This window comes from Suricata suricatta, chromosome 12 (genome assembly GCF_006229205.1).
Source record: "Suricata suricatta isolate VVHF042 chromosome 12, meerkat_22Aug2017_6uvM2_HiC, whole genome shotgun sequence".
NCBI classification, from domain to species: Eukaryota; Metazoa; Chordata; class Mammalia; order Carnivora; family Herpestidae; genus Suricata; species Suricata suricatta.
The window spans coordinates 35,117,375-35,133,097 of NC_043711.1; the positions used below are offsets into that span (position 1 = coordinate 35,117,375).

General features: G+C 43.2%; 1 protein-coding gene across 2 annotated transcripts in view; it reads right to left on the reverse strand.

The window, feature by feature from the left end:
- Positions 1-15,723, reverse strand: part of TAFA4 (TAFA chemokine like family member 4) — a 173,583-nt gene that overhangs the window by 125,858 nt on the left and 32,002 nt on the right. The window contains exons 1-2 of one of the 2 annotated variants that reach the window (XM_029917259.1): positions 4,725-4,765; positions 3,434-3,567 (exon numbers count right to left, since the gene is read on the reverse strand). In XM_029917259.1, the coding sequence (XP_029773119.1) occupies positions 3,434-3,447 (14 nt within the window). In that variant the 5' untranslated portion in view covers positions 3,448-3,567; positions 4,725-4,765. Of the gene's footprint in view, positions 1-3,433; positions 3,568-4,724; positions 4,766-15,723 lie in introns of those variants that run through there. The other variant, XM_029917258.1, reaches the window with a different exon arrangement.

Sequence of the window (15,723 nt, forward strand, 5' to 3'; positions counted from 1 at the left end):
ACTCCAATATTATAACACTATAATTGTTACAAAGGCTCTAACCCAAGTGTCAAAAATTCAAGTGCCTACAAGTGAACACGTAGGCTGGCGAGACCCGAGGCACTGGTGTGCAGCAGGGAGTGTGCAGGCCACTTCGGGGCAGGTGCCCCCCAGGACTGTTCCTGTAGCATGGAAATGTGAGCCCAGGGATGCAAGGACCAACTTCTCAAGAGAAACTGGACTCTGGTATGCAACCAGCACATTCTATATGTTGGCAACTAACTCCATTTGTTTTATTTTAAACACAGAGTGCAAAATAGACCAAGTAAAACATATTGCGGGCTGGATCAGGCACTCTGGCTTCCAGTTTGTCATAATTAGTAACTCTGAAATGGAGAATGTTAAGGAATCAGATAAATGGGGTATTTGTGTTCTATTTCTGCGTAACAAACTGCCACACTCAGCAGTTTAAAACAGCATGGACTTACTATCTCACAATGTGCTTATAGGTTGGAAGTCTGGCACATTCCAGCCACGTCCTCTGCCCAGGGACTCACAGGGCAGAAATCAAAATGTCATCTGGGTGTGTCCTCATCTAGAGGCTCAACTGGGGAAAGCACAGTGTCCAAGCAACCGTGTGTTGTTGGCAAAATCCACTTCCTTGGCCCCATATAACTTAGGTTTCTGGATTCTTGCTAACGGCCAGGACCGGCTCTCAACTCTATGATGTGGCATCCACATATGTGGACCCCGGCCAGGCTGCTTCAGTCCAAACATCCTCCTCCGGAAAAGGCGTAGTCCCTTGCTAGGGCTCACCTCATCAGGTCAGTCCTACCCAGGATAATCTCCCTTTTGATTATCTTAACATCAGTTTATTTGAGATTGTAATTATATCTACAAAACCCTTTTGATTATCTTAACATCAGTTTATTTGAGATTGTAATTATATCTACAAAACCCCTTCATCTTCCCCATAAAACCATAACTTAACCACAGGAGTGAACCGCATGATATTCACAAACCTGCCCGCACCCAAGAGGAGAAAATAACACAGGCTGTGCACACAAGGGGGTACAAATCTTAGGGGCCATCTTAGAACTCTACTGCCAAAAATGGGCAAACAATCCAATCACGAAAGTTTATCCATCTATGTGGTTTACGAAGGTCCAACAAGGTATTCAACCCAATTTGTTTTAAGTGCTTAATGATACAAGTTAACTTCGAGATTCATATCACTGAAAATGGACTCTGAGGAAAATGCTACTCAAAAGGAACATGCTCTCCCTCTCTGTCCTTTCCGTCAGCTGGCATTCCTCAGTGGTGCCACAATGACCCAAAGATCAGCATCCTGCTGCCCAGTCTGTGCATCCACCACCCATCCTCTGAGATGTGAGCGACAATGTGAGACCCTCAAGTATGAGCTTCTCTGTCTCCTTGTTAATAAGCCCATCAGAGCCAACCTGGTTCTGAAGCCCACCTTCTTGTTTTTTTTTTTTTTTAAATGTTTACTTTTGAGAGAAAGAAAGAGAGAGACAGAGTGTGAGCAGGGAAGGGGCAGAGACAGGGAGACACAGAATCCGAAGCAGGGTCCAGGCTCTGAGCTAGCGGTCAGCACAGAGCCTGACACGGGGCTGGAACACACGAACCGTGAGATCATGCATGACCTGAGCCAAAGTGGATGCTCAACCAACTAAGCCACCCAGGCGCCCCATCCCCCACCTTCTTATTCTTAATCCAATTTCCAGATGCCATTGGCTTCTTCATTCTTTACCCTCCACTCAGTATCATTAAATACTTTTCTTCTTCTTTGTGGGTTGGCTCTGCTGTCTCTAACCCCGATTAGTCTCCAAATTCAGACTGGGTCTTTCAGGTGAGCTATGAGCTCTCCCACCTAAGGCACAAGTGAAATCTGGCTTCCATGTTTACCAGTCTGTGTATCACCGAAATTTGTCCGAATGGGTTTTGCAGAATTTGGAGAGGATATCTGAGATGATCTGAGTCTCAAGACTGGGAACTGGTGAGTAGGAGATGAACTGAGGGGTGCTTCAGGGTTATCACCTGTGGAGGGAGGAAGGCAAAGGAGGGAGGAAGGACAGAAGGAAGAAAAGGCCTCAGTTAACCCAACAGAGAGATCCACAGCTGAAATGCCCCTGTTCAGTGGTCCCAAGCTGGGATGAGAGGCCAGACCTTTCCCATGTTGGTACATCACTGGCATAATTTTAGGCAAGGGGGTCTTTGAATTGAGGATAATTCTAAGAAGCTGCAGACCGCCTTCTGCAGTACTCCCAACAGTGAGGGAGTACGTCCTCATTCCTAAAGGGGGTCTGGGCAGTGCATCACAGTGCCCACCACTGCCCACGTTCATACAGAAGATGGCACATGCAATGTGCATCGTTTACTTTGTGGGGCTGTGGAGTCATCCTCAAGAGAAGACTCATCCTCTGAGGGATTAAAAGACCATGCCATGCTCATTAAAATGTCACAGGAAGTGGTTTCATATATGAAGCCTATCCCTGCCGGAGCCTGTTCTGCCCTAAGATCCCGTCTCTTCCCTTCCCCTGGGTCACTCCTACAGGATGCAATTTGCAGGCCCCTGAATCAGCTGGCTTTAACCAATAGGAGTCAGTCTCTAGAGCCTGGAGAGTAGTACATAAAGGAGGGAGGTGTTTCTCCCCACCTTCACCATCTTGGGCTGTGGTCCTTTCTCCTCCACGTGCCAGCTCCTGCCAGAAGGCCCATTTAGCTCCACCGAGGGTCCCTTCCCCTAGGTGCTGGCAAACATGACTTCCTTCCTTTGTTCCACAAGCCCTGGATGGAAATAGCCTCCCACTGTTCCTTATCCCTGGGCTGCCTCCACATCTTCTGCTTGACTTCCCTGGCTCTCCCTTTACTCATTTGCCCTGAATTCCATTCCCTCTGTCCACCAGAAGGGCACCCATTCCAATGCTAGGGGATGACCCCCGATTCATTATCTTACAAGGATCATTCTGTGCAGCAGGTTTCTGGGTGATGTTTCCAGTGCCTAAAAGAGGTATTTACTTAACAATAGCTGTCACTGTCTGGAAAAAGACCTGGGGATGAGTGAACAGCTATTCAACAATCTTTATTTTAGGCAATAATCCAGACTCCCGGTAAGAGGATTTCTGACCTACCACTATACTTCAGCTTCAACATCTTCTACCTTGAACATTTTGTTCAAAAGTAAAACAGAATTGGCTTATCTTTAAAATTTCACCTTTCACCCTACCGAGGAGACAAGCCACTGCTTTACAAACTGAAATGATTTCAAACACAAGAGCTAAAATTTGAAAAACTAGGATTCCCAAAATACTCAAAAACTCAATGTAAAAGAAACCTTTTATCAAGGATCATCAACTCTAGGGTACTCTGTTTTGCTAAATTCCCAATGCTTCATAAAGAAACCCTCTCTAGGTGTCTGTTAAAATTATTTTACCTTGGTGACTTCATATATGGTTCCAGTCAAACACAATTATTTCAGGATGAATGTCAGACCAACTCCAAATTCCCATTTGTAACTATCGCCAATAATTTCTGCAGTTCCAAAAAGTTATTGTAGTTTGGGAAGACCTATTTAAGAAACAAAAAAGACGGGAAGGCATTAGCATTTTCATGTTGAAAGAATATATATTTCTGGTAGCAAAATAATGTTTTTTACAATGAAACCTGTAGCTACAGGACTGTGGTAGGCAAGCAAATGCATCCACATTTGCAAAGTGTCCTAATACATGAGGGGGAAAGGATACAGAATCCTATACTCATTAACTAGCCACAAATTTGGTTAACAGAATACAACTTAAAGTAGAAGTTCTCTCAGCAACAAAGGCATTCAAAACTTGACAGAGGATCCCAAACCATTCACGATGCAAAATTCCATTCTTCCCATCTCATTAACAATGGGATGAAAACGGAAGTTAGAGATGGTCCATTCCCAAGAGTTCCGCAACGTGCCCAAGCAGTTGAAAATTTCGCATGAAGATCCGAATGCCTAACTTTGTGTGACATAAACCTGCAAATGTTGCTAAACAATCTGTGAGGATCCTTTCTGGGAAATGATAATGGGAGGAAGAGGGCAAATGTCTTTCCAAAATAAACCATCACACAAAAATACAAAGAACATTTGTTAATACCATAATTGACATTCAACTCAGTTCTTTAACGCACAGACCTAAAAGGACTTTTCCACTCAACAAAAACATTTTTGAAAGAAGGATTCAGATGATCCCAAACCAAAGACATGTCAAGGGAAAAAATGGACCTTGAAACTACACCATTTTTTTAGATTTATTTATTCATTATGAGAGAGAGAGCAAGTGCAGGAGAGGGGCATTATGAGAGAGAGAATCCTAAGCACGATCTGCACTGTCAGCTCAGATCCCAAAGCAGGGCTCAATCCCATGAACCATGACATCACGATCTGATCTGAAATCAACAGACAGGTGCTCAACCGCCTAAGCCACCCAGGCGCCCCGAAATGACACCATATTTAACATTGCTAAGTTAAAGACATCTCTCCCAGGGGTGGACATCTGAGAAAAATGATGATATGCATCAGCAAATATTACAGTTGCAAATATGAGATAAAAATGTTCACTGCAACATGGTCTAGTTACTTTAGAATCCCACTGAACCCACTACAAATCCGCCACAAAGCACAACTGAGACTTTTCTCTTCTTTAGATGCCCCTGAAGATAACTACACATTTGACTAAAGAACACAGACCCACCTGTTAGGGGCTGAAGGAAGGAAGAGTCGGCCTTGAGTGAATAGCTCAACAAGAGGGTGGAGGCTTTGAATAACTGCACAAATACAAGGTATTTGGGGGAAAAAAACACTGGAAGCTGTTCATCTCCCACATCCTCCAACTTTATTAAGTATGTTTGTCCTGATGTCCACCCAAGGGCACAGTGTGACCTTCTGTTATTGGAAAGAAATACACAGTATAATTTATCAGAATCCATCATAATGAACCTCCCACATACTGGAAACCAAAATGACCTTTCCTAGCTAATATTTATCTTGTTTTCTTCACACAAAAGGAACCACTCGGGATTCTTTCTTCAATTCATTAAAAAATGGACCCATCAGTGAAAAGAAATGTGATCTCATCATTCGTATGCCAGACCAGGAGCCAGGAGTTTAATTTTAGGCTGGGCAGTAACTCATTCGGTCAGATTTTCCCAGGGTGTACCCTAGGCACTGGCTTTAAAAGATTAACTCTTTCTTGTCACTTCCAAACTTGAGTGCAATCTAGACCATGAATAATTTTGTGCATGGCACCAAAAGCATTTACTTCTAGTCATTGATTCTCTCTGTGTGTTGTTTGCCAGCCATGGTACAGTCCTTTCTACCTCTCTGCTTCCAAACTTGTTTGTTTCTAAAGAGTCTCTGTGTTTTCCACGATGAAAGACACTGCCCATGACTTAAAAAATGTTTTCCGGTACGCCGTCATCCTCAAAACGAACTTAAAAGACTCAGCATTTAGATGTGGGGCTACATTTCTCATCTGTACTGTGTAGAGACAGTCACAAGCTTCCAACAAAGGAGCAGAGTGCCTGTTTATATTTCCTTGTACCAAGAAACCTGGAGGTTTCCAGCCACAGTAGACCATTCTTCAGATGTTTAATTTCTTTCCGTGGTACACAGGAAAAAATTCTGCCTACACTTGATTTCTTATCAAGGAAACAGTGAGGTGTTACCTTTCTCTTTTCTCTGGATCTATTGGCCCTCACCAGGAGAAGGGCAAATTCCCTACGGGGATTATTCTTTTGGAATAGTCATTTACTTGTCGCAGATGAGCAGCCTCAATATCTGTGTTGGCTTTGTGACACCCACCTCACTCCACACGTCAGTCTGGAGAGCATCAAGTTCCAACTCAGCTTTTCAGTCTAAAGATTTACAGTGATGATACATTACAGTTCCTTTTAGAACTGGAAGACACAATGACCTGAAAGCTAGATCTAATCAGGACGAAAAATCAGACTAACTCAAATTTGAGGGACACTGTAAAACGTAATTGCTTTTGAAAGTATCAAGGTCATGAAAGACCGAAAAAACATTCTGAGGAACTGTTTCAAATAAAGGAGAGACACAGGACAACAAAATGCAATTCTAATGGTGTATTGGATCTTGGGGCCAGAAACACACAACACACACACCACACACCACACACACACCACACACCACACACACACACACACACACACACACACACAGCTATCCTCAGAATGAAGTGCATACACACACAGGTATACATACACACAACATACACACATACACACACTGCTATAAAGGACATGGCTGGGGCACCTGGGTGGCTCAGTCGATTAAGCATCCGGCTTCAGCTCAGGTCATGATCTCACATTCGTGGGTTCGAGCCCAGCATCAGGCTCTGTGCTGACAGCTAGCTCAGAGCCTGGAGCCTACTTCAGATTCTGTCTCTCTCTCTCTCTCTCTTTCTCTCTCTCTGACCCTCCCCTGCTCGCACTGCCTCTTCAAAAATAAATAAAGAATATAAAAAAAATTTTTTTAAAAAGGACATTACTGCAACAATTAACAATTTCTAAATGTAGCCTGTAGAGTAGATTACAGTGTTGTATCAACATTAAGTTTCCTGATTTTGATCAGTGTATAAGAAAGAGAACCTCCTCATTACTAAAAAAAATACTCTTAAAATATTTAAGAATAAAAAGCAAATGCCTCCACTTTATTTTCAAATGATTCTGAGGGAAAAAAATAAAATAAAAAGGAGGGATGGGGAGAGGAAGGGAGATAGAGAAGAGTGAATTATAAATATAAAAACCAACGAGCATAATAATGTGAGCAATTCTAACTCTGGGTAAAGGGCATATGGGAATTCTTTGTATTATTCTTTCAATTTTTCATTAAGTCATAAATTATGTCAAAATAAGAAGCTATATATCTAATTAAAAGCTATTCAAAAGATATACAAAAGTGGTTTAGAATTTATTACCAATCCTAGCAACAAGGAGAGTTGATAGTTGGATTGTTCGGGTTAATCAACTCTCTGAGCATTCACCCAAGCCCCCACAGGAGCACTCACATCGTGCTAGGCCCAGTGTTACAGCACTTGAAAATATTAGTAGGACCGGGGCGCCTAGGTGGCTGAATCAGTTAAACGTCCAACTTCAGCTCAGGTCATAATCTCGCGGTTGGTGAGTTCGAGCCCCACGTCAGGCCCTGTGCTGACAGCTCGGAGCCTGGAGCTTGCTTCCAATTCTGGGTCTCCGTCTCTCTCTGCCCCTACCCTGCTTGCTCTGTCTCTCTCTCTCTCTCTTGAAAATAAACATTAAAAATTAAAAAAGAAAAAACAACAAAATATTAGCAGGATTTATTTGTATCCTGATACGCAGATGAGGAAAGTAAGGCAGAGAGAGAATAAGTGACTTGCCCGAGGTCACCCAGCCAGCAAGCAGCTATCAGGATTCAAAGTCAAGCCATCTGGCACCTACGCACCTGCTGTTTCAGTTCCTGTAAAATTATTTCCAAAAAGTAGGAGTCTCTTTTCAGGCTTTAGTAAATAGACTGAAAATAAATCTATCATCTTCAGGATTGGAGACCTTGATCAGCACTGTAAAGAGGAGAATTCCGTCTGGGAACATGTGTGTAGGCCATCGGACTAAATGTGCAAGCGGGTCCCAGCTTGGAGCCGAAGGCATCAGATATTAACCCCTAAATAAACGCTGCTTCGTCTCAGAAAAACTGGGGGAAACAGTGATTCAGAATGGCTGCAGGCTTCTGAATTGCTGCAGATTTATTAAAGTCTTATGTTATTTTCCAAATTAAGACCAAACATGCAAAAATTCCAAAGTCGTTGAGTGCTGAAGCTGCCATTTTTCAAACAGATGGGAGACAACCACACTTCAGATCAGAATTTGTCTAAAACGTTTCAGAGAAAACACCCCAGAGCCAGAACATAACACGAAGGCTAAATTACTTTTGTAGATGTCGATGAAGGAATTCAGCATTGAAAAAGAAAAAGGATTTTTGCCTGTGCATCCTCCCAGACTCATTTCCTGACAAATTCCAATTTGGAAGCATTTCTGCAACAATACAGGAAAGCAGATTCTTGCTTAATAAAAAAGCAAACAGGGGGCGCCTGGGTGGCTCAGTCAGTTAAGCAATTCACTCTTGATTTCAGCTCAAGTCATGATCACAGGGTCATGGGGTCAAGCCCTCTGTCAGGTTCCGCGCTAAGTGTGGAGCCTGCTTTGGATTCCCCCTCTCTCCCTTTGCCACTCTCCACTGCTCACACTCTCTGTCTCTAAAATAAAAAAATAATTAAAATTTAAAAATAATAATAAAGCAAACCGTCCCAAACCGCACTGCCCCTTCCCGCCCGCCCACTGGCAAGTGGTTACAAGGTCTACCTTGCATCACCTGCAGAGCGGGCACCCCCAATAATTGGCTATTTCCAGACTCACCATCAGTTCATCTGACCTCCCAGGGTGGAAATCTGCTGGAAGAGACTCTGGTTTTCAGCCCCCTCCCCACCCAGGTATCAGAGAGCAAGTTAGCATAATTCTTCCAGCAACTGATATAAGAGGTAACACTCTTAAAAGTTTGGACACTGTGAGGGGCGCCTGGGTGGCTCAGTTGGTTAAGCATCCGACTTCAGCTCAGGTCATGATCTCACAGTTCATGGGTTCAAGCCCGGTGTCGGGTTCTGTGCTGACAGCTCGGAGCCTGAAGCCTGCTCGGGATTCTGTGTGTCCCTCTCTCTCTGCCCCTCCCCCACTCATGCTCAGTCTCTCTCTGTCTCAAAAATAAACTGTAAAAAAATTTTTAAAACAGTTTGGACACAGTGGTCAATCATTTTACCACACTAATTTCTACTCAACCAAGACAGAAGATGATGTAAATAAGAAATGTATCATAAATTAGCAACCTGGGTTTGGGGCGTTAAAAAGTGGGGGGAGGGGGTTTGATGAATGGAAAACAAGAAAAGATGATCCCACTAAGTAATGTCTTATCTGATAAACAGTGGAAATTTTGAAATGGACGTTGCCTATATAAATTCATTTATCGTTTTTTCAGACAGAAATGAGGAAAGATGTTTCCATTTCCAGTTGCTTAAATAACAAAACTACATTGAATTGTCTTCAGGAAACTTTCAAGCAGCTTTTCTACAAAAATATGTAAAGCAAATGTAACCCTTCTTTTGACAAATTTATCCTGAAACAAATAGAGCTTCCTAGTTTTAAGAGTGTGCTAATGAAGGTAAATGTACCTAATAGGTTACTGACGCTTACGTGAATATATTTCAAACACTGATACAAAGCGGATACATCCACCAGATGATCATTTATAATTATCACACGATGCATGAAATTACTTAGTAATTTAGAGCATATTCACCCTCGTGTGTTAGAGGGGGCGCGTTTTTTGCCACAATGTGGTATATACATGTCATAAATTGCGTTTTTATTGCTTGCTTAAAAACATCTATGAAGAATTTACTACTGAGCCATTTTACAACATATTAAAGCATGTTGTAAATGAACCATTAAAGACAATAACGGTGTGTATTAAATATTAAACATTTCATAAATGGCATTTTAATTTCAATACCAATTTCCAATACCATTTCATCTAAATTAGGTGGTAGAGAGTTCTTTAAAAAGGCTCTTCCAGTCAAAGATGATTTAAGTAAATTAAATAGACAGGCTGTGGGGGCGTCTGGGTGGCTCGTCGGCTAAGCCTCCGACTTCAGCTCAGGTCAGATCTCACGTTTGTGGGTTCGAGCCCCATATAGGGCTTTGTGCTGACAGCTAGCTCAGAGCCTGGAGCCCGCTTCCGGTTCTGTGTCTCCTTCTCTCTCTGCCCCTCCCCCTCTCATGCTCTCTCTCTGTATCAAAAATAAATAAAACATTAAAAAAAAAATAGACAGGCTGTGTTTTTATAAGGTTCACACATTGTCATTTTAAAAACGGAGAAACTCCTTAAACCCACACAGCATCATTACTTAAGGGCAGTGACGCAATCCTTCCGAGTGGAATTATGAGCAAACGGTGCATTTTGTCCATGAAGAGAAACTCAGTGACCATGAGAAGCACAAAAGTGATCATCACTAAGTGACAATGGCTTCACCATGAGCCTGTACACAGGAAACAGAGAAAATAAACCGGCAAGTCACATAAAATAAACCGCACTCACCAAATGCAGGCACACCCAGCACAACTCCCAAGCTTGTTGTCCAGGCGAAACCGCCCAGGTCTGGGGCTGAACCAATGGGAACGGTAATAGCAATTTAGCCATAAATCTCTCAAGGCCCAATTATCCTGACTGCAGAGGGTTTATTTCTTTTAATTAGGTCAGCTTTTAATTGGAAATTTTCCTTTCATTTCTCATTTTTCAAATAATCAAAACAGGGTGTCCAAGGATTTTAACATAATAAATAACCAACATAATATTGTGAAGGCTCCCCACGAGTTGCCAAGCACTTGAATTTTTGCCGAAAAAAGTTGTTAGGCGGCATCTAACGTCCACATAAAGAATATTCATAAGGTAAGGTGTACATAAAGATCGGTGACAGTGCCTCTCCTACTTTAATCATTAAGATCCTGGCTTGGGCAGGGGCGTCTGGGTGGCTCAGTGGGTTAAGTGTCCAGCTTTGGCTCAGGTCATGATCTCGCGGTTCGTGGGTTTGAGCCCTGCATCAGGCTCTGTGCTCACAGCTAGCTCTGAGCCTGGAGGCCGTCTTTGGATTCTGTGTCTCTCTCTGTCTCTGACCCTCCCCTGCTCACACTGTCTCTCTCTCTCATAAAAACATTTAAAAAAAATTTTTTTTAAGATCCTAGCTGGGGCTTGGGGTAAGGGGTGGGGTCGGGGACCAGGGGGCAGAGATCAGGGTCTGTTCACTTAACAACCAGAATAAACCTCCTGAGGGGAGGGATGATGCTGTATTTCTCCTCTACCCTAATCTCTAACATACATGTCCCGCACATGGTGTTAAATATGCCCTGTTAAATAAAGGAAGAAATGTGAGTCTTTAGTTTCAGTCCTAAATGAATGGTCATCTAACTTCTGTGACCCCAAATTCCTCACCTGTAAACTAATATAGTTCAACCAGAAGACCCACCAAGGTGACTTCCATCTGTAAGAATGACTCACAGAGCATTCTAGGAAAAACAGTATGATTCTGAGACAGAAAACATGCAGCGCACGGATATATACGTGCAGAGTAAATTCAGCCGTGACAGGATTACATGGCAAGGCAATGCCCACTGCAGACGATATTGGCCATTTTAATCCATTAGTGGGATAAATGCTTCTTAAGGGCTTACTCTAAACCTTTATTAAATTTCAACCCAAAAATCATCTTTTGTTTGCCAACAGTGCCCTCCTGTGGCCAAAAAAAAAGTCTTTCAACAGTGCTGTTAACCGATCTACATTTAGTAGATGTTTTAATTTTTTGATAAAGCCATATTTATAAACACAATATAAGTTATCTTTAAACATGAGATTCTGAGTACTTTATTTTTTCATTTTAACATTTTTATTTATTTTTGAGAGATAGAGCGTGAGCAGGGGAGGGACAGAGAGCTAGTAGGAAACACAGAATCCAAAGCAAGTTCCAGTCTCTGAGTTCCAGGGCTCAGCACAGAGCCCTATGCGGGGCTGGAACCCAGAAACCATGAGATCATGACCTGAACCAGAAGTCAGAAGCTTAACCAACTGAGCCACTGGGCATTCTGCTAAACACTTTAAATAACAATATCAACACTAAGTGCATCACACCAAAAAGCTAAAATTTAACAACAGCTTCTAAATGAAATTGTAATTATTTATATGGAATACTGTGTATAATAAACATAAGACCATATTGGGATTTGGGATTTATTGCTTCCCCTGACATTTCTATAACAAACACAAATCCATGTTACATTCTACCAAAGGTCCCCAGGCTAGCTAGAGACGCTCAAAATACCCCACCTGTATATACTAAAAGCATACCAGGTAGTCAGTGGCTTTATCACAGGACATGCTGATGGAAAATAAAAGTAAGGCTAATTCTAGTCCATCCAGGAGCGACAATCTAATCGGAAAATACATACATGGAGCAATCAAGAGTGCAGATCGCTGATATTTGGCATTGTCCTTTGGAATAATAAAAATAAAGACTAACAATGTCTAGAAGAGTAGGATCAGTGAGGACTTCCGTAATCCAGGAAAACTTCCTGGAAGAGGCAACATAAAGAGAGCAAAAGAAATAAAGGCCTACTGGGAGAAAGGGGTGAAGTGGTATTCGGGGATTTTTAAATTTTGGGTTGTGGTTGGTTTTGCTGTTGATGGGGGATGGTCTATATATGTGTGTGGTGTGTGGGTTTGTTTTGTTTGGTCCTGGCTGGATACGGTGGAGGAGGGGGAAGGGCCACTAACGGAATCCATGGAAATCAGAGACAGGGGTAAGGGAGAGGAGGCGGGTAAAGGGGGCTGACCATACATGGAGGTCCCACAGAAGGGCTGATGACAATCTTCCCTGTTCTGTCTCCATGTCCAAATGGGTCACCTCTGCATGGTTCCTTCAACAGGATTTTTTTTAATTTATTAATTATTGAGAAAGAGAGAAAGAGAGAGAGAGGTGGACAGAGGTTCCGAAGCAAGCTCTGCACTAACAGCAGAGAGCCCACTGTGGGGCTCAAACTCATGAACCGAAAAATCATGACCTGAGCAGAAGTCAGACACTTAAATGACTGAGCCACCCAGGCACCCCAACAGGCATTTGTGATCAACCCTCGGGCAGCAGGCCCTGTGTTGGGCACTGTGCACAGAGGATGGATAAGGTCCTGGGCGTCCTGGAGCTTGTGTTCCAGCATGGGGAGACGGACAAACAGGCAAGCTAGCATGAATAAGGTGATTGTGGATTGGAAGCTGTATAACCAAGACCACATAAGTGAATGGTGTGACGGAGACTGGATGGGCTCGGAGGATGAGCAGCTACCCGGACTGGGTGCTCGGGGAAGGCCTGTCTGAGAAGGGGACTCTGACACAAAGGTGAATGACAAAATGTGGACTTTGGGTGTATCCTGCACAGAGAAACAGCCTGTGCCTGCAGGAACCACAAGCCACAATAAACCTGGTGTGGTCAGCAGCACCACAGCAGCCAGAGTGGCCGTGGGGGGAGGGGGGAGGGGTAGTAAGCCAGGGGAGGGAGGGGTTGGAGATGATATCAGAGAGGTCCCAGGGGCAAATGACAGGGGAGCCTGTAAATCCTGGTGCAGAGTTGGGATTTGGTTCCACACGTGATGGGAGAGCTTTGAGCAGGACAGAAAAGAGAGATGGGTTAGTTAAAACTGCTCGCCTGCTGCTGGGAAGAGAATGCACCCTTGGTGGGGGGCGGGGAGCAGAGAGACTACTGCAGAAGTCCAAGCAAGAGACAGTGATGGCTTACAGCAGGATGGTAAAAACAAAAAAAAAGAGAGAGAGAGAGAGAGACAAAGAAAAACTCATGTTCTAAAGCCGAAAACAGCTCTTGCATACAACGGGTTACTAATAAATGTTTGTGAATGAATGAGCTGGTGCCTAAGGGAGCGAGTGGGTAACTCTCCTTTCCCCTTCATGAATTCTCTCTAGGGCTGGCGTCTATCTTCCCAGTGAGTACAAGAAAATCAGTGCCTTATCTATGCCCTCAAGTGAAGAAAAACTAGCAAAACATTTTATCAACTGCTTGTTTGGCACACATAAAAGTTTCAACCTAAAAATACAAGAGAATGAATCTGGGCTTGAAATTAGTGTAGTGTGGTGTGGCGAGTACACTTCAATTTAAAGAGAGAGAGACAGAATGAATTTGACCAGCTATCTTCGAGAGTAGAGCACCAATGAAGCTTGGCCTCTTTAAGAAGTCCTGTCACACATAACACCGGGTTACATCAGGCACCCATGTAGAGCAGACTAATGAACTAACTTGCATGGTCGGGTCTTGATACCAAGAACACTAGTTCTTATCTTAAGCACAGGGCACATCCTGGAGTCTATTCTAATTTCACTCTTCATTTTAGCTACTAGGAAGCTTCGAGCCAAATTTGTAGTCTACCCTCAGTAAGCAATTAGAACTTTTCACCATGTGTTTTGCATGCCTAATTTATACTTAGTTTCCTTTATCTTCCCTTTATCTTTCACTTCACTGAAGTTTTAAATACTTTCTCAAATCTGTTTTGATAAGGACAGATACAAATACATGAGTATATGAACAAGACCACCTTATCTAATATCCTTTAACAGATCCAAAGTTAAACTTGTCCTGTCTCTTTGTCCACTTCCCTTTTGTCTACGCATGCTACTCACCACACCAGAACTCAAAATTCCCACCTTGGCACAGTCACCAAAGGGTAAAGCATTATTTCCTAGTAATAAAATGAAAAATATTACCCAGACCACACAACACAGGAATTAACAATGAGTCACAGTGTGACCCCAGGATGGGTTTCCTGGTGGATGGCCAGGCATGAGGGAAGGGGCCAAAGGCCGGTGGGGTCTGGTTTCTGTGAGGCCCAAAGCCTACGGCATGTAATATAAGGAAGTAAGCAGTCAGGGGACTGGAAAGAAGACAAGAGGCAAAGGGCTGGGACGGGAAGGGACCCCAAGGGCACATGTTTTACAGCTTTAACAAAGATCAGTCTTGGCTCACGGTGACTCATAACCAGTCATGTCATCTGAAATTAAGATCATGCTCTGTGTCATCTGAGAATCTGCAAGAATGTCCAAGGGTCCTGGAAAGCAGCGAAAAGCCATATCTGACTGCTTTGTATCTTAACTCAAGAGAAGACAATCAAAGAATCTGATATCGTGGTAATAATTTAACGGACGGATACCAAGAGCCCAACACTGGGCCAGTTGGTTCGCTTCTCATCTCATTTAATCCTTGAAATAACCTGAGAAGGCAGTTCTGTTTTACTTTGTTTTCAATCCTTACGTGACAGGGGAGAAGATAAATCATTCCACTGACTTACCCAACAGCACAAAACAAGTAAATGGTGAACTCAGAATTCCAAACTAGGCTGAGAGAGTCCACCCTCTGGGAGGAAATGGGAGTTTAAAGTAGAAAAGTCTGGGGAAACCAGAGAGGGGGCTGGAAGTAGTACGTGCTCACCCAAGACTGAGGCCGGGGTTTGCGTAGCACAGAAGTCCCCCTCGGAACGCCTCCCGGTCCAAGGCTGGGGTTCCTGAAGAGGAGAGAGCGCTCCTAAGACCTGGCCACACCTGAGGAAGGAACCCTTTGTGTCAATTCCTGCCACATATCTGCTTCCTTGTGCGTAAACATTATGAAACACCTACTCCATGTTTCAGTGAGGCCGTACTATCTGAGCTGAGGTGGGCTCTGAGTGTAAAAGACACACAGGGCCTGAAAGACTTAGTACAAAAGAAAGACCCACCTAATAATCGTTAACACCAATTACACATGGAAATGACAACAGTATAGACATGGGGGTTAAACAAAATCCATTATGAAGGTGAGAAACAGAATGCAGGCCTATCGTAAGTTGTGATTCACAGACAATATACTCTAGGTCACTTTTTTCTTCATTTGGAAAGACCTCGCGGCATTCCTAGCAATTGTCTTAACCTCCTCCTGGTCTGACAGCACCGAGTCAGATAAAAGCCTGTGAGGCCCTTCTCCTAGATTCAAGAACCGCCCCCCAAAACAAAAACAAAAACAAAACCAGCTTATATTTATAATGCATCACAACCAGAAACTGAGTCTT